The 17,859-nt window shown below is 39.6% G+C and overlaps 2 protein-coding genes across 2 annotated transcripts in view; both read left to right on the top strand.

Moving 5' to 3' along the window:
• The first annotated feature begins 243 nt into the window (after window positions 1–243).
• On the top strand, window positions 244–6,732 carry LOC107750892 (basic salivary proline-rich protein 2-like). Its single transcript, XM_016566456.1, has 4 exons — window positions 244–397; window positions 3,451–3,580; window positions 5,130–5,915; window positions 6,716–6,732. Exons 2-4 carry the CDS (start codon window positions 3,451–3,453, stop codon window positions 6,730–6,732), a joined length of 933 nt encoding a protein of 310 aa, XP_016421942.1. The 5' UTR covers window positions 244–397.
• Window positions 6,733–7,903: 1,171 nt separating this feature from the next.
• The window catches only part of LOC107750888 (bromodomain adjacent to zinc finger domain protein 2A), a 31,389-nt gene continuing 21,433 nt past the window's right edge, over window positions 7,904–17,859 (top strand). Inside the window, exons 1-9 of the mRNA XM_016566451.1 lie at window positions 7,904–8,231; window positions 9,844–10,056; window positions 10,198–10,584; window positions 10,700–10,760; window positions 16,669–16,777; window positions 16,898–17,005; window positions 17,111–17,333; window positions 17,483–17,544; window positions 17,618–17,683. Of these exons, the coding sequence (XP_016421937.1) occupies window positions 7,958–8,231; window positions 9,844–10,056; window positions 10,198–10,584; window positions 10,700–10,760; window positions 16,669–16,777; window positions 16,898–17,005; window positions 17,111–17,333; window positions 17,483–17,544; window positions 17,618–17,683 (1,503 nt within the window). The 5' untranslated portion in view covers window positions 7,904–7,957. The remainder of the gene's footprint in view (window positions 8,232–9,843; window positions 10,057–10,197; window positions 10,585–10,699; window positions 10,761–16,668; window positions 16,778–16,897; window positions 17,006–17,110; window positions 17,334–17,482; window positions 17,545–17,617; window positions 17,684–17,859) is intronic.

Raw genomic sequence — 17,859 nt, 5'->3', positions numbered from 1 at the left:
ACTTAATTTGGACAACTTTAAAGGTGATTTTCTTAATATTTTTCAGTATTTTTTTTTTTTTGCACCCTCAGATTCCAGATATTTAAATAGTTGTATCTCGGCCAAATATTGCCCTATCCTAACAAACATACATCAATGAAAAGTTTACTTATTCAGCTTTCAGATGATGTATAAATCACAATTAAAAAAAAAATTACCCTTATTTATGACTGGTTTTGTGGTCCAGGGTCACATATGGGCTGCGCTCAAACATTACCAGCCATGTTTGCAAATCTGAAACCCAAAGGTTAGCGATTTACGCGTTTATTATTTACATCGCGTACACCCTCTTCATCCACATCGGTCCTTTTGCCGGGGGCCACACTCCCCGTCTCCTGTGCGGTTGGCAGGTATCAAGGTTGGGCAGTTTTATTATCATTATACGGGGAAACTTTTGAGAGTGTGTTGTGTGGGTGATGCTGCCTCATTTTCTCTTAGCGTATATCGGGAAGATAACCTGAATTAATCAACGAAAGATGACCTTCTGACACGAGATGATAAACGTCTGTTTTTAATGTCGCATTTGTAGAGGCGAGCTTTAAAAACATGATAAGCCTCCCCTAATGTCTTACAGCTCACAAACTCTATTGTATTTATATAATCAGTCCGTTTTATCTGTAACGTTTAACGTCTTTAATTATTTAAATAACGCACAAACCCGTGGTTATGTAAATAAGAGCTGCTGTTTTCGTTTACACCACTTTCGTCGATGATTAAACGCTGTTAAATTGATTTCGAGCCCGATTTCATTCATACTTCAAAATATTGAATTAACATTAATGCTAATCGGCGATTATTGTCTCATAAACGGTCGCGATGAGTCGTTGTGATGCGGGAACGCAGGCCTCATTTTGTCACGGCATCGCCGCTGATATAAACCGAGCACTTTAATCAAACTTCATATCAAAACAGCATTTTATACGTGTCTGTATATCTCTAGGTTTTCATTATGTACATCACTGAAACGTCTTCCCTATATCTTTATTTGCGGTCATATGTGTTAATACATAATTAGTCTTTTATCTTAAAGCAATGTCTTTTTTGTGTTTGTTGTTTGGCCGCATCTCGTTTCCTTTTCTTCGTTTTATGGGTTAATTAATGATCGTACAAGAGTGAAATTATATTAAAGAGAACGAAGAAACCGAGCTAGAGCAGATATGAGCTGGTTTACCCTGAGCTGTGGTGTTTTAGTGTTGGAGAAGTTTTATCAAATGTGGATATATATTTATATTTGTGTGTGTGTGAGAGAGAGATCAGAAGCAGCGCATGGTCATGTGCGTTGGTTAGCCTTCATGCTAGCCGATTCCCACATCTCTCTCGTTTCTTTATTCACATTTCCCGCTTGATATTTAATTAAACATCACTCTTTCTTCGTATGTGTTGCTTTTTAGTGGCGTTATGTCGGCCGCACGGCCTTTCTGAATGAAAGCGCACAGTTTTGAGTTTGATGTTTACAGTTAGCTGTGTGGCTAATGATGGACACGCATAAAATAATTAGCGCCGCCGGATTTGATCTAAATGCATAAATCTACATGAGGTCGTTTTAATTAGATTTTATAAAAATATCCAGGACTGACTTGTTATTATGTTTCAGGTGTTGAGGTTGAGGCTGGCGTTCAGCATGAGATCTGATTGTGAGATGTGTGTTATTTAACGCGATTGCTCGGGCATCTCATCGGCTTTATCTGCGACATTTTATGTTGAGATGTGAAGAGCAATATTTGTGATGTCCGCCACAGCAGTGTTCACTGGCTGCGTCTCAAAACCTCGCACACCGGCGACCTGCACAGCGTTTTGGGGCGTCATTGGTGCGTTCCGAACGTTCGGTGTGTCCACAAAGATGCAGAAAATCCAATTAGAACGTTATGTACGCGCCAGGATTGCTGATAAATGCCGTATAGTTAGGCAGATCGCTAGTTTTTGAGACGCAGCCACTGTCTTTAGCACTATGGTTCATGAACGTTAAACGCTCTGTACGTTGGATGAGAGTTTGAGTCTGCAGATTTTTAGTACAGAGAGATGAGAAGGATCTGCCTATTGTTTAAAATAGTAATTGTATTAGTGGTATTAGTAAAGAGTTGAAATGTGAGTCAGGTTATTTGGAATAATTTATATTCATTTTTCCATGACTCTGTGGGTTTAACTTTTTTTATTTCACACAAATATTTATGCCACAAAAATGGATTGTCCACTGATCCACTTTTTTTTTTTTGTAACGCTGTTTTTAATGGTTTGACAGCTGCATGACAGACACCAAGGCAAACAAAAGCACAACCTATTGAGTTGTTCAAACTGTGAAAGCATGGACCTAGCAACACCAAGGTTATAGGTTCGATTCCCAGGGAATAACTGAACTGATGCAAGTTGTTTCTTATAAAACTGTCTGCCAAAAATGTATATATATATAAAAAATAACATTCTGTTCCTCAAAGCCTCATTTTCATCCATGTCAAAATACCATGTACTGTTTATCGTGACTAATGTTTATAATGACATTAAAGTTTTAAAGTAGGTTTCTTGAATATATCCCACACCCTGTCTGTCATTGGTGGATAAATGGGAAGTCCTGCCCTAAACTTACTCGAATACTAGTTGAGCCAGTATTGCTGTATATATATTCAGTGGCATAAAATGGTCTTTAAAATGACAATAATATCGCTTATCGCAATTATTTCTGGGGCAATATATCGCACAATAAAAAGTTGTTATCGTGACAGGCTGTTAGAGATTTTTTTGAAAATCACAGAATCACATACTTTAGTAGGCACTACAGTTGATGAGGAACAAACTTTGCAACTGATAAAAAAAAAAGAAAAGTATGTTGTAGTATGAATGTAATCCAGACATACTGCTTTTTTCATAATCCTCTCCCATGGCCTTTGTGGGACAGTAAAGTGTGCTTTAGATGCATACTTCAGAATCTCATCTGAAGTAGTAGCTCATCTGGGTACTTTTCGCCTAGTTTTATTGAACACTATGAATTTGGACATAAGGTGCGTCCCAATATGTGTCCTTATGCACTATTCTGTGCCATTTTGTAGTATAAATAGTGTGATTATTGTGTTCACACTGAACATTTCAATAATAAGTGCATTTAATTAACCAAAAAAATCTAGGTGTGGAATGGACACTTCACGCATTCTGATGCTGGACAAGATAACCTTATAAAACTTGTATTGTTCATAGTGTAGCTATGGTGTATCATTTGGGACACAACAATACTGATTTTACATACTGTTTAGTAGGCATATTTAGATGCAGGGACAGTGTTTACACTTTTCAGGGAAGTCAGATGACAATTGGCATATTTACAGTTGTCTGTGCATAAGAACGTGGCATAAGTGAAAGTATCTTAATACTAAAAATATGCCTCGTATCATCTTTCAGTTGTGTTTTTTTTTCTTCCGCCAGATGGAGGCAAATAACCATTTCAACTACGGGCCTCACTCTTCTGTGTCCGCTAACTCAGGACTGAAGCATTCCTCAGGAGATTCTCTCTTTACTAACGGGTCCTCCATGAGCTTCCCCCAGCAAGGGAAAAGTGAGTCTCTGTCTTGTATTTGCATTTCATTTTTTATCCATACATGTAGTCTATAAATCCATAAATGTGGTGGATTTTAAGCCCTTAAAGGGTTAGTTCACCCAAAAATGAAAATTAAGTGATTAATTACTCACCCTCATGTCGTTCCAAACCCGTAAGACCTTCGTTCATCTTCAGAACACAAATTAAGATATTTTTGATGAAATCCGAGAGCTTTCTGACCCTCCATAGACAGCAATGCAACTGACACGTTCAAGGTAGGGCTGGGCAATTTGGCAAAAAATTAAAATCTAGATATTTTTTTTTAGAACATTTGACCAATTCTCGATTTTTAACAAGTCAACTTGAAAATGTAACTACAACATGATTCCAAGTGCACCACCCATGAAGTTGTCAACATGATGTAAATGTTAAACAAATCACTTGTTAAATATCTTTGCAGAAAAGATGCATGAACTACAACTACATATTGTAAAAACTTATGCATATATTATATGTTCACAAAGTCAAGGAAATTCAAATTCAAAATGACTGAAGGTATAACACAAGTAGACTATTATTAACTATAAATGTTCTGTAAAAACAACTGCAGCTTTCAGCCTGTCACCATGATGCAAACATGAAATATCAGATGTACAGTAGTAGTCACAGGTTTTTTTTATTCGCTTGCGCTGCTTTTTCCATAGTTTTGTAAACCATGTAAACATTGACGCTCGCGTCTCTTGCAGCGCTGACTCATGCATGAAACTGCATTCTAAAAACGTGGCGCTCAAGTTAAAAGAAGTTCACTCCCATCTTCTTGCATGTTTTTCCTATTCCACTGACCGCGTCACATCTTTGTCAACACAAAAGCGCATTCTGTGTGATACGAGCGCGTCACACGTGAGCAGTTAATCACGTGCGCCGACATGGGGTTCGATCGTTCTTTACTGTTATCATTGGCATAGTCAAAGTGTCTAATTCTAACGTTTGGTAATATTTCTATTCAAAATCGCAATTCCTCGATTTCTAAAAAATATAATCGTTGCAAAACATTAAATTCGAATTAATCGATAAAATCAGAAAAATCGCCCAGCCCTAGTTCAAGGCCCAGAAAGGTAGTAAGAACATCATTAAAATAGTCCATGTGACGTCAGTGGTTCAACCGTAATTTTTTGAAGCCACGAAAATACGTTTTGTGCGCAAAGAAACAAAAATAACAACTTTATTCAACAATTTGTCTCCTCGTTATTTTTGTTTTCTTTGCGCACAAAAAGTATTTTCGTGGCTTCAAAAAATTACGGTTGAACCACTGATGTCACATGGATTTTTTTTTACGATTTCCTTACTATGTTTCTGTGCGTTGATCGTGGTAGGATGCTTGCTGTCTATGGAGGGTCAGAGAGCTCTCGGATTTCATCAAAAATATCTTAATTTGTGTTCTGAAGATGAACGAAGGTCTTGCGGGTTTGGAACGACATGAGGATGAGTAATTAATGACAGAATTTTCATATTTGGGTGGTCTATCCCTTTAATGCTCTGTTTTTAACTGATGCTGTTCGTCACACAGATCTGAATGGCGAAATGAATGTGAACGGCATCACTACTGCAGGTGGGAGCGGCCAGCCAGGCACCCACCCTCCCTCTTCCTCTTATCCTCATATGAGCAGCCATCTCCTCCCAGGCAGCATGGGGTTTGACTATCTGTGGGGCCAGTCTCAGTACAACCCAGCGATGGGGCCCGTCCCGCCCCACGGGTTGCACCAGAAACCTGGCTCCCAGGGTGGGATACAACCACAGCAGCCTCAGCTCCACTTCCAGGGCCATGGACCGTACCAAGTCAACGGAAGTATGGGACCGTCCCGGCAACCTCCGGGCGCTGGGCCGCAGTATTGGGGAAGGGGAAATCCTGGGCAGCCGCAGGGGGGATCTTCGATGCCCATGGGATATAACTCTCACAGCATGTATGGGACATTTCCCAGCCAGGGGATCCCAGCGTCCCAGCATCACCAGCAGCCTCTGGCCTTGCAGCACCAGTCTGCAACAGTGCATCATCTCCAACACCATTCACAGCACCACCCGCCTCAACAGCAGCATTATGGTGTGATGCCTAATGGAATGCCGTATTACCAGCATCCATCGCACCAGTCCCAACCGCAGGCCCCAACTCAGTCTCAAGCACAGACTCAGATGATACCACCTGCCGCGCAGAGCTTTACGCCTCCACGAGGAAGCCCTCAGCACCATCACGTGGCCAGTGGAGGAGGCAGAAGCAGTCCCCATCACGTGCCGGTCCCAATGAGGTCCCCTTCTGCTGTGCCTGATAGCGGTTCGCCTAAGAGCAGAGAGATGCAAGGTGAGCAACTGCCACAAACAGGCCTCAGAGTGTTGGAAACAGGGTTGTTACGGTTTAGATTATTTATGTAGTTTTTAATTTGTAATTTCAGTTTAGGTTTTATTTTTAATACTCTCATTTGTAAGTTTTAATTTATTATTATTATTTATTTATTTTTTGCATTAGTTAGTATTGTAGCATAATCTATTTATTTGGAATTAAGCAACAATTCTATCTCCATATAGGGCTGACAAAGTTAAAGTGCTAAATATTTAACAACATCAGAGTTCTCAGCGCAGTCTAGTGTTATTACTGTTAGGGCTGCACAATTAATTGAATTTCTAATTGTTATTACAATTATGGATGCCACAATTTCATAATCATTCAAAGGTGCAATTAAAAAAAAAAAAAGTGATAAAGTCCACTTGCATTATTCGGTGTGGTTAAGATGTGTTTAAGGCTTAATGCTATAGAAAGGCGTTAAAAGTTTTTCAGTAAGAGTGTTTTCAGCTTGTTTATTTTCATATAAAAATATGGAATGCAGTTGCTTCAAACAATGGTATAAAGTTTCTCAAAACATCATTCAATGTAAATTGTGATAATTGTAATTAATAATCGCAATTACAATTTAAAGGGAATAATCGACAGGTATGATTTGTCACAATCGTGCAGCGCTAATTGCTAATGAGTAGCATTTTCATGTTTAATAGAGGTGGGTTGTAAAGTTGTAAAAAAAAAAAAAGACTATGAATTTGATATTATTTTAGTTAGTTTTAGAATCTTGAAACTGTGTTTTAATTTTAAATTTTCCCATTAAAAAGGTATGTCCGCTATGTAACTTCCCTCTAGTAATAAATAAAACACTGTTTTGGTTGTACTTTGGCTCTTACTGTAGTGATTTAGGCTAAGGCAAAAACACAGTTTGAATGGTGGATTTATCATGTATTCATGTAATTGTTAATTAAACAAAAAACAAAATTAAATTTTTTCTTTATCAGTTTTTTTTGTTAACTATAAAACTGTGGTATTAAGTGGTGGCACTCCTGCCCAATTCTCACCTTTTTCCCTCTTAAATTAAGCCTTAGAAAAGATCTATGCATACTAGTGTGCTGTCTTAAATTAATAAAACATTTTGGTATGTTGCACATGTGACCAGCTGCATAGTCAGTTTGTTTTATGAGGTCTATAGCATTTCAAAACAAGATTGTCTCACTTGTTTGCAGATAGCTTTGTGGAAACAATATATAATCTTTGGCATTCATATTGTAAGTAATATGATTACAAGAATGGCAGCGTGTTTTATCATGCATGTTCTGATTTCCTGTACTTAGGTGGTGCCATGCACTTCCTGAATGGCTTTTAATATCACCAACGCTAGTATTCTGTGCTCTGACAAAAGTAACTTTAGGCCAGTCAGACGTGTTTTCACCAATGGTAGTTGACTTTTTGGATTAGGAAGTGATTCAAACTGAAAAATAGTCCGTAAACAGGTGATATCTTGCCCCAGTGCTCTTTTCCACCCACATTCTCCCTCATTCATCAGACAATGGAAAACTGCACGCAACCTAGATGCAATAAAACAATCAACAATACTGTGCTTTTCATTGAAGATCAAAATGCATTGTCTGTCTTAATTTTTTTTTGCTCTGCTTTGACCTTATTCACACTGTATTCAAATTGCTCAGAGGAGCACGAGACAACAACCATCAGAGGCTTTACTGTAGTTTCCACATTGATGCATATGTTGATTTTTGGCCTGTACACTCATTTTATTATACACCGCTTATATTTCATTACATAGATAGTGAGTGTAAAGGAGTGAATTTAGTGCACATGCTATTGCACAACCCAAGTCGGGTTTGAACTCTAGTTGCCTGCACATTAACAGTATTGTGCACTACATTCCAGGCCACATCTCTGACCTAAAAATCCAATTTTAGTTGCATTTCAAACCAAAAAATGAATGTGGATTTTTGCTACCAGTCTGAACAGTTTTATGTTACTATCCGTCCTTGGCCGAGTCAACCTACCTTGAAAGCTCAAGAGCTGAGGATGGGAGTTCAATGATGGACACTTTTGATAATTCTTATAGTCTTTCCCAGACTGGAGACCAATCAAAGTTTACAGAAGGATCCATGATTGATGTCTCCAGGGACTTGCAGGACACTTCTTGTGAAGAAGAAAACTTGAACAGCTCCATGACCTCTACCAGTTCCACCGAGGAGGCGTCCCTCAAAGATACCACGTCTCTACTGGATGACTCTTTAAACGACACGTCACAAAACTGCTCCTCCCTGCTTTCTGCATCGATTAATGCCTCTACACACTCTATCAAAGGTGAGATTTCCAATGCACTAATATTGAACTAATAATGGATTAATAAAAAAGTGAATGTTCATTTGCTGAAGATTACAGTTAACGGTGTTGTTAAATTATTAGTGTTTTTATTGATTAGTTTTGAACCCTCCAAGCCTCTTCATTTTTGGGTCACTCTTGGTACCTTGCTGGTCAAAAGTGACCAAAGCCTTGGATTGTTTTCATTTTTTCAGGAAAATCAATGTTATATATTTTTGTTCTATAATATTTTTTCTTTTTGTATTTTGAGATAATTTTATGGTACCAATTAATATTTATGCAATAATAATGATCCATTTTTTTCCAGGTTAAAATAGAGACTAGCTGTGCACTTTTTCTCTGCATCATGGCTGATTGTGTACACAATTTTTTTTCTGTATTTTCCCATTTCCCAATAATTTCCTATGGTGAATTTCCTTTTTTTTAATGTCCATTTAGCCTATTCGAATCGTGCCCTCAAATTGTGTTCACATACCAAATGCCATTAAAGTTACCAAGTTTTGTACCGTTCTGATGAAGCTATGATTTTTAATATTTCGAAATGTAAAATCTTTTGGTCAAAAGTGACCTGAAGATGCCTAGAGAGAGCCTTCGATGACAGTAAAGGTAATGGGCATGTACCAAATGCATATCCAATATCGACCGACTAGATAAAATAGAGAAGGAGGGAGAGGTGAGGAGAAAGTGGGAGGGATCGAGACCTTGCCGCAGTCTTTTGTTTCACACAGATGGAGGGATGGAGAGAGAAGGATAGGGGAGGAGAGGAGGGGGGCAGTACCTTCAGATGAAAACATACCCCAGAGATGGCGAGATGTAGGGAATGCAGTAGTGTTGAGAGGGATCTGAGCCGCCTCTGATTGGCTGCTTGCGTGTGTGTGTGTGTGAGTGTGAGGAAGCCAATATCGTAACGCTCGCCAACATGCCCTCCCCTCTTCCTTACAGCAATGCTCGGCCAGATCCTTCAAGGCAAACAGAAAGCAAACCATTAATTTATTATTGTTTTAGCAGTATGAGGCAAAATTATGATACAAACAGTCCTATTTTTATACCATAATATTTACAATGGAATCAGACACATTCAGCAGGAATGCTAGGACGTTTTGGCCATGACGAATCATTTTACACAGCTCCAAACTGTTTGTTTGGTGGAATGATTTGTGTTGCTCAACAGAATGATACCTGAATCATTCCTGGTCAGGCCACACCGACTGTGCCAAAATTCAGACTCTGCCAAGACTCCAGCTTAGGGGGGCATGTTTGTGACTGAAACAGGAAATGAGAGCATATATGCATTTTTAAGAAGGCATATATGTAGGGATGCACATTTACAAATTCCGCCCGAAAAAAAAAAAAAAAAAAAAAAAAAAGACTGATATTGGCTGGTAACCAATATGGTCCCAAAGTATTATACATCCTTATATTTGTCTAGGGATGTATAATATATTGGTATAATAAATATAATATGTGTAATTTTAGCACTTATTCAGGTGTATTTGAACACTAAAGTTTCAGATGGTGGTCTGAATGCTTGGCAGATGTATTGTTGACATCTTTTGATGTCTTGTTTAAATAAAACACATTTTATTCCCCACAGGTGATCATATTCTTGGCAAAGAGAATGGAGCTGATACTTCAGGAGGTGACCGAAGATCTGCGCTCTCTGTAATGACGGTTAAAGCGCTGCAAGCGGTCGTAAGCGGTTCTGTTGAAGGGACGACCACACATATGTCTGAAGCCCTTATCGCCATGCCAACAAAAAAGCCACGGAAGCCTAGAACCCCAAAGACGACAGTTGCTACCGCTGAAAGTAAATGCATTGCTCAATTTTACTATCATGCTTGCATTGCTAATGGTTTACAGATTTATTTTTAAAAATAGTCATTGTCTCTAATGAGTCAGATGGACTAAATTAGGTTAATGCTGTCTTAATTTACTTAATTGTTTCCAGTTGGCTCTCCTGATTCCAAGATCAAGAAACGAAAGATAACACCTGACGGCCCAAAACAAGAAAAGGGTAGGAGGAGAAAGAAAACAGATGATAATTCAACGACTGCAGTGAAGAAGAGGAAAATCTCTAAAGAGGCAAAAGAACAGGACGGCGTCCCAACTGATACCTCAGCTCCTTCAAATGCTCAGCCTCACCTTTTAATTGATCCAATGACCTTCGTCCATGACTTAAGCCTGACCAATAGCGAGAGCCCCATAGTCCGGCCCAAGAAGATCTGGAAGCGCAAGATGAAAGAAGGCGTGAATGAGGCAAAGCCTCCCAAACCAGCCAAAGAGTTCTCCGAAGGAAAAACTGAAGAAGATGACGATGATAACGGCTCCGCAGCAGGTACCTACATGTTTGAAATTTGCTCTTTGTTCTTAAGTAGTGTTCAGTCTCTTTTATTTGCATACTTCTGGCACCTAAGGTTAAAGTAGATTAAACTGTTGTTTGTGTGTCACAGGTGATACCCCAAGGCGTCGGATTGCAACTGAAGAGCAAGTCCAATTTCCTTTGCAGCATGGGTGAGCAGTCCTTTTATGTAAAGTATCGATAGCCAGGTCAAGATGCTTCACTTGTCCCAAGGAGCCCATGTGCTCCTAATTTGAAAAAATAACTTTAGGGGTGCAATGAGAATTGATCAAATAAAATAAAAAGTTTTTACTTAATAAAATAAATACATTTATAATTTAATATTTAACTTATTTGAATACAAAAAGTACACTAGATTGTAAGCTTTTCTGCTTCAAACTGTATTTATTAAATTATGGAATAATTTACATTTTATACATTGAATTAAATGCCAGATATTGTTTGTGTAACAAAAAAAGCAATAATAACCAGAAACAAAAATGTTGGAATGTCGCCAAATAATTATAAACAAGCCCAAAATACACCAGGGGCCCGTTCTTCGTACGTCGCTTATTACATCCGAGATAAAATGTCACATCCAAGACCATATCATCGCGCTAATCAGGATCTGGCTAATTCGGTTCTTCGAACGCACCTGTTGTTGATGATTAGTATGGCTGGATTGAGTTATCGGAGATAATTGCGCGTTCATGGGTTGGTTTAAAAGGGGCTACGTATCAATACTCGAAACCACGGTCAGCAATGCAGCGATTGGCTGGCAGCAAGACAGCAACGTAATGACATCATATAATTAAAAAAGACACCTGACGAAAAACTTAGATAATGTAGAGTCGTGCATTAATTTGAGTGACGACAGCTATTATGGAAGTGGCTTGATTGAGCGCAGGAGATGCAGATAACATGATCTTGACCCTTAAGAAACTTTAATTAATGCCGTCACATAACAAATCTGTTTAAATATAAAATTAAATGAATTGCTAATTACTACATTGAAATAAAAATGTTGCATGTTAGAAATCGTGAATATAAATAATTGGGAATCATGTAAAAAATTCAAATAAAATAAAAAGAGTGCACATTTCATTTATCTATTATAACATTTATGTAGTTTTGTTCACTTGGCTGTTTCCTTATAAAAGTCCAAAAATTTGTCAAGTTTTTCGTCAGGTGTCTTTTTTAATTATATGATGTCATTACGTTGCTGTCTTGCCGCCAGCCAATCGCTGCATTGCTGATCGTGGTTTCGAGTATCGATACATAGCCCCTTTTAAACCAACCCATGAACGCGCAATTATCTCCGATAACTCAATCCAGCCATACTAATCATCAACAACAGGTGCGTTCGAAGAACCGAATTAGCCAGATCCTGATTAGCGCGATGATATCGTCTTGGATGTGACATTTCATCTCGGCTGTAATAAGCGACGTACGAAGAACGGGCCCCCGGACTCTTATTTTGAAATATATTTACTACTTCCAGCTGCTTATTCAAAGAGATGAGGTAAATAAAATATGCACTCCTACAACCTATCAATCTAAATCTAACATATAATCTAAAACATAATATGAACACCATAAAGTAATTATTCATTATTCATCAAAGGTAGAAAGGGGGGGGCATAAATGTGCCGTATTCATTGACCGTGAACTTCTCTGAAACCAAGAGTCTGTAGAATGTGCAAGAGTGTCGCATTTTTACTCTGAAACATGCAGGGCTTGCAAAATAAGTCATTAATATGTGCTTTTTAAGTACTAATAAACAGCCAATATGCTAGTAATTTGCATGCTAATAAGCAACTAGTTAATAGTGAATAGTGTTCCCTAATCTAAAGTGTTACCTTACTTATCCAGCAGTTTCAAACTGTTAACATGTTATTTCATCCCTACTCTGTTCACATGGAAGAAGGTTCTTCCGGGTTAAAAATGAGGTTAGCGCCATGCGCTGGTTCAAAGGTGAGCGCGTGGGTAAAAAGGAGGTGTTGTAGAGGAACGGGGTTGAACCGTGTTGCATATGTGAGCGATGAGGTGATTAAAGGAATGTCCTAGTTCTGGACAATTACTGTGTCGATATCAGAGACAAAGACACTAAAAAAGATCAAACTGAAGAGGAAGTTCTAACAGTGACAGAAAATATGTCTCCAGATGAGAAACGCAAAGTCCTTCTGAAGCTCCATAAACCGTTTGGTCACGCGTCAGCAGACAGGCTACAGAGGCTCATTCACAGTTCAGGAAATAAGGACAAAGAATGTTTTACTATTCTACAACAAATAGTATATGACTGTGAAATATGCCAAAAGTACAAGAGGACAAAGCCAAAGCCTGCTGTGGGGTTGCCCATGGCTTCAGAATATAACGAGACAGTGGCAGTGGATCTACATGAGTTAGAACCAGGTGTATGGTATCTTCACATCATCGACCACTTTACACGTTTCAGCGCCGGAAACATTGTGAAAACAAAGAAGTCAGCTTAAATTGTCAACTCCTTCATTCACACTTGGATAAGTGTCCATGGTGCCCCCCAGAAGCTGTACAGTGATAATGGAGGGGAATTCAACAACCAAGAAATCAGAGACATGGCTGAAAACTTTAACATCGAGACAAGAACAACTGCTGGATACAGTCCCTGGAGCAACAGACTACCCGAGAGACATAACCAAACACTCACTGAGATCATCCTGAAGGTCAAGCGAGAAAATGGATGTGACTGGCACACTGCCCTTGACTGGGCCCTCATGGCTAAGAACAGTATGTTGAATGTTCATGGCTACAGTCCATACCAATTAGTGTTTGGACAGAATCCTAACCTTCCGTCTGTATTAGTTGATAAATTGCCTGCTCTAGAAGGTACCACTGTGAGTGCTAAAGTGGGAGAACACATTTCTGCTTTACATGCTTCTAGGAAAGCATTTACAGAAGCAGAGTCTTCTGAACGAATAAGAAGGGCACTACGTAGGCAGCTTAGGCCCACAGATGAAATGTATGCGACAGGAGACAAGGTATATTACAAAAGAGCAGACTGTCCTGAATGGAAGGGGCCAGGGGTAGTTATCACACTGCTCCGGGTGTGTGTTCACGGTGTATGTGTGTTCACTGCTGTGTGTGTGCACTTTGGATGGGATAAATGCAGAGCACTAATTCCTAGTATGGGTCACCATACTTGGCCACATGTCACGTCACTTTCCCTTTCACTTTATTGGTCTAGATGGAGCTGTTGTATTTGTAAGACATGGGGGGACTCTTGTTAGAGTACATCAATCCAGGCTCTGTAAAACAAACACACAGGATCAGGAATCTCAAGATAAGCAAAATGAGCAAGACAACAGCCAGGTACCAAGTGAAAAAGGCAGCTTAAACAATGCAGCAGATAGCTCAGATAGTGAAGAAAACACAGACAGTGAACAAGAAAACATCAACGACAGGGCGGTTAATACAGGAGAAGTGGTTTATCCTAGAATGACACAACCTGAAACAGATCACGGTGTGTGTGGTAATCCTGTCTCTTCTGCTGGTGTAAAGTTAAAAGCAGGACAGACTGTAACATTTATGAAACAGGACAGTGGTGGTCTACAGAGAGCCAGGGTTTGCCTCTGGAAAATATAAAAACTGGTTCAATCTGCAACATATTGAAAATGATGGCAGTGATGGGCAAAAACGGTCAGTGGATATGTCATGTGTTGATAATCTTCACATTGAATCAACTGATAGAGAGGCTGATGTACTCATAACAAAAGATATTTCATTTGATGCAGCCAAACAGGATGAAATGGTGAATTGGTACAAAAACAATGTTTTTGAGGAAGTTGATGATGCAGGTCAAAAGTGTGTCTCTACCAGATGGGTCTGTAGTCTCAAAGAAACTCCGAATGGTATTGTGCCCAAAGCGCGACTCGTAGCCAGAGGTTTTGAAGAGCTTAATATTCACGAGCTGCAGAAAGATTCTCCAACCTGTGCTTCTGACTCTCTTAGGCTGTTATTAGCTGTAATCTGTCAAAATAAGTGGCAAGTCCATTCTATGGACATCAAATCTGCTTTCTTGCAGGGCATGCAGTTGTCCAGAGAAATCTATGTCCGGCCCCCTCCTGAAGCAGGAAAAGAAAATGTTCTATGGAAACTAAACAAGTGTGTTTACGGCCTTGCAGATGCATCATTGTATGGTACAACAAAGTGATAGAAATCATGCTGAGTACAGGTGGTAAAATGTCTAAAGTAGATCCAGCAGTATTCTATTGGTTGGATGAACAGTGTAAGGTTACTGGAGTACTCGCATGTCATGTTGATGATTTTCTTTGGGCAGGCTCACAAAACTTCTCAACAGAGGTGATACCTACACTAAAGTCTGTATTACATGTTGGACGTGAGGAACATGAAAATTTCTGCTATGTGGGAATGGATTTTGTTACTATTAATGGTGTAGTTCATGTACATCAGCATAGTTACATTGAAAACCTACAGCCTATTCGACTGCAAGTAGCACGTGCAGTGCAGAGGGATGCCTCTCTTAATGAGACTGAAAAAGAGCAGCTTAGGTCAAAAATAGGACAAATACTGTGGTTTGCAAAACAAACCAGACTAGACATTATGTTTGATGTATGCAGTTTAGCATCAAATATAAAGTATGCTACAATCCAGTCTATTCACGAGACAAATAAGGTCATTAGAAAGCTTAAATCTGAAAAGGTGACTCTCAGGTTTCAACATTTGGGAAACAGTGATGCTCTAAACTTTGTGGTGCTTCCCTTGGAGATCTCCCTGATGGGGGCACACAGGGGGGGACATTGATTGGTCTCATGGGAGAAGGAGGGAAGTTTTCTCCTCTCTGTTGGCAATCTAAGAAAATTAGACGTGTGGTGAGGAGTACTCTGGCAGGGGAAACTCTGGCCCTGTCAGATGGAATAGATAATGCCATTTTTCTGACTACTCTCTTTTCTGAACTTACTACTGGAAATGCTGAGCTGAATACTCCTCCGTTGATCTGTGTGACAGACTCTCTGTTTGATGCCCTTAAGTCAACAAAACAGGTCTCTGAGAAATGTCTTCGACTGGAAATAAGCAGCATAAAGGAGCTCATACGGAGTAAAAGAATCAAGAAGGTACTCTGGCTAGACATTATGTTTGATGTATGCAGTTTAGCATCAAATATAAAGTATGCTACAATCCAGTCTATTCACGAGACAAATAAGGTCATTAGAAAGCTTAAATCTGAAAAGGTGACTCTCAGGTTTCAACATTTGGGAAACAGTGATGCTCTAAACTTTGTGGTGCTTCCCTTGGAGATCTCCCTGATGGGGGCACACAGGGGGGGACATTGATTGGTCTCAGGGGAGAAGGAGGGAAGTTTTCTCCTCTCTGTTGGCAATCTAAGAAAATTAGACGTGTGGTGAGGAGTACTCTGGCAGGGGAAACTCTGGCCCTGTCAGATGGAATAGATAATGCCATTTTTCTGACTACTCTCTTTTCTGAACTTACTACTGGAACTGCTGAGCTGAATACTCCTCCGTTGATCTGTGTGACAGACAACCACTCTCTGTTTGATGCCCTTAAGTCAACAAAACAGGTCTCTGAGAAACGTCTTCGACTGGAAATAAGCAGCATAAAGGAGCTCATACAGAGTAAAAGAATCAAGAAGGTACTCTGGTCGGACACAAAAACTCAACTCGCTGACTGTCTTACAAAAAAAGGAGCGTCGGCCCTGATGTTATTGAAAGCACTTAGTTAAGGACTGGGGACACTTATTAATTAAAAAAAAAAAAGAGAGGAAAGAGATTCATTTGAAAAGACTCTATACTTTCAATCGGAATTTTTTTGGTAACTAATCTTTGTTTTGTATGTTTTTTTAATTTATATTTTCTTTGTTTTTTTTTGTTTAAAGTATAGGGAGGTTGTTAGCATGTTATTTCCTCCCTACTCTGTTCACATGAAAGAAGGTTCTTCCGGGTTAAAAATGAGGTTAGCGCATGCGCTGGTTCAAAGGTGAGCGCGCGGGTAAAAAGGAGGCATTGTTGTCATGGAAATTCACTGGTATGGCATCCTGTTTCACGTGCTGTGTTTCCCATTTGCTAGCTGGAGGCGAGAGATTCGAGTCCGGAGGCTCGAGGACCGCCTGAAAGGAGAGACGTGGTACTATAGCCCCTGCGGCCGGAGGATGAAGCAGTTCCCCGAGGTCATCAAGGTGAGATCGGTTATACTAGCACACCAGATGATCACCCACAATACTACTGTAACCTAATCTGCGTGAGTGATAACAAGGCTTGTCTTCATCCAGTTGCTTTTGTCTCTCTGCATTCTCCAGTTTCTGAAGAGGCATCAGGATGCTCTCCAGGGCGTTTCGAGAGAGCACTTCAGCTTCAGTCCACGCATGCCAGTGGGTGATTTCTATGAGGAGCGGGAAACCCCTGAGGTGTGTATGAAGATGTCTACAGGTGCTACAGGCAAACATGTGGTCTGTGGATTCAGGACAGTTACAATGTTGCAAGGCATGTCATTGCTTTTTAATTTGTTACAGGGTATGAAATGGTTCCTCCTCGCCAATGAGGAAGTGCCCTCCATGATCATGGCTATAACAGGCAGACGTGGTCGTCCACCAAATCCAGACAAAGAGCCTCGTTCCCGTGGCCGCCGAGCCAGAGGAGCCCCAGGTAGACGGCCAGGCCGACCTCCCAAGCCCAAGATGGAGGATCTGCTCAGCAAAGTGGACGCCAGGCTGCTGAAGAGACTGGAGGCAAAGGGTGAGTCTGAATATGCAGATCAGGTGGTTTAGTAAAAATGTGCTTGTTGCAGAAGTACCACCTTTTTATTTTTCATCATTTTGTAGTTCTAGCTTTTTATGTGAAATATAATGTGCATCTTAGCTCAGTTCATGTTCATTGTTTTACAGAGGATCTCACAGAGGAAGAAAAAGAAAAACTGGTTAAGATCAAGAAGAAAATGAAGAGAAAGGTGAGCTGACTTGTTATTTATTACAAAAAGTGTGTTTTGGGGACCAGCTGATCATCTGATTTTTGTCATGCAGGCAAGAATGAAAAGAAAAGAGGATGCAAAGAATAAAAAGATCCGGCAGGAGAAACGGAAAGCCAAAGTAAGAAACTCCATGTCTTCAAATATGTTCAGAACTTAATAACAGGGTTCATGATGATGAAAAACCTGAACAATCTGAAAGATCATGCATTTAAATGCAAAAAAAAAAAGAATAATGATAATATATATATGTAGCACCTGTTAAATGTTTCCTAAGTACGCTTTGTAATCAGTTAT

This window comes from Sinocyclocheilus rhinocerous, unplaced genomic scaffold (assembly GCF_001515625.1).
Source record: "Sinocyclocheilus rhinocerous isolate Xijiao unplaced genomic scaffold, SAMN03320098_v1.1 scaffold932, whole genome shotgun sequence".
In the NCBI taxonomy this organism is placed as follows: Eukaryota; Metazoa; Chordata; class Actinopteri; order Cypriniformes; family Cyprinidae; genus Sinocyclocheilus; species Sinocyclocheilus rhinocerous.
The sequence above is the reverse complement of the archived record's forward strand: the minus strand, read 5'-3'. Positions and strand labels throughout refer to the sequence as shown.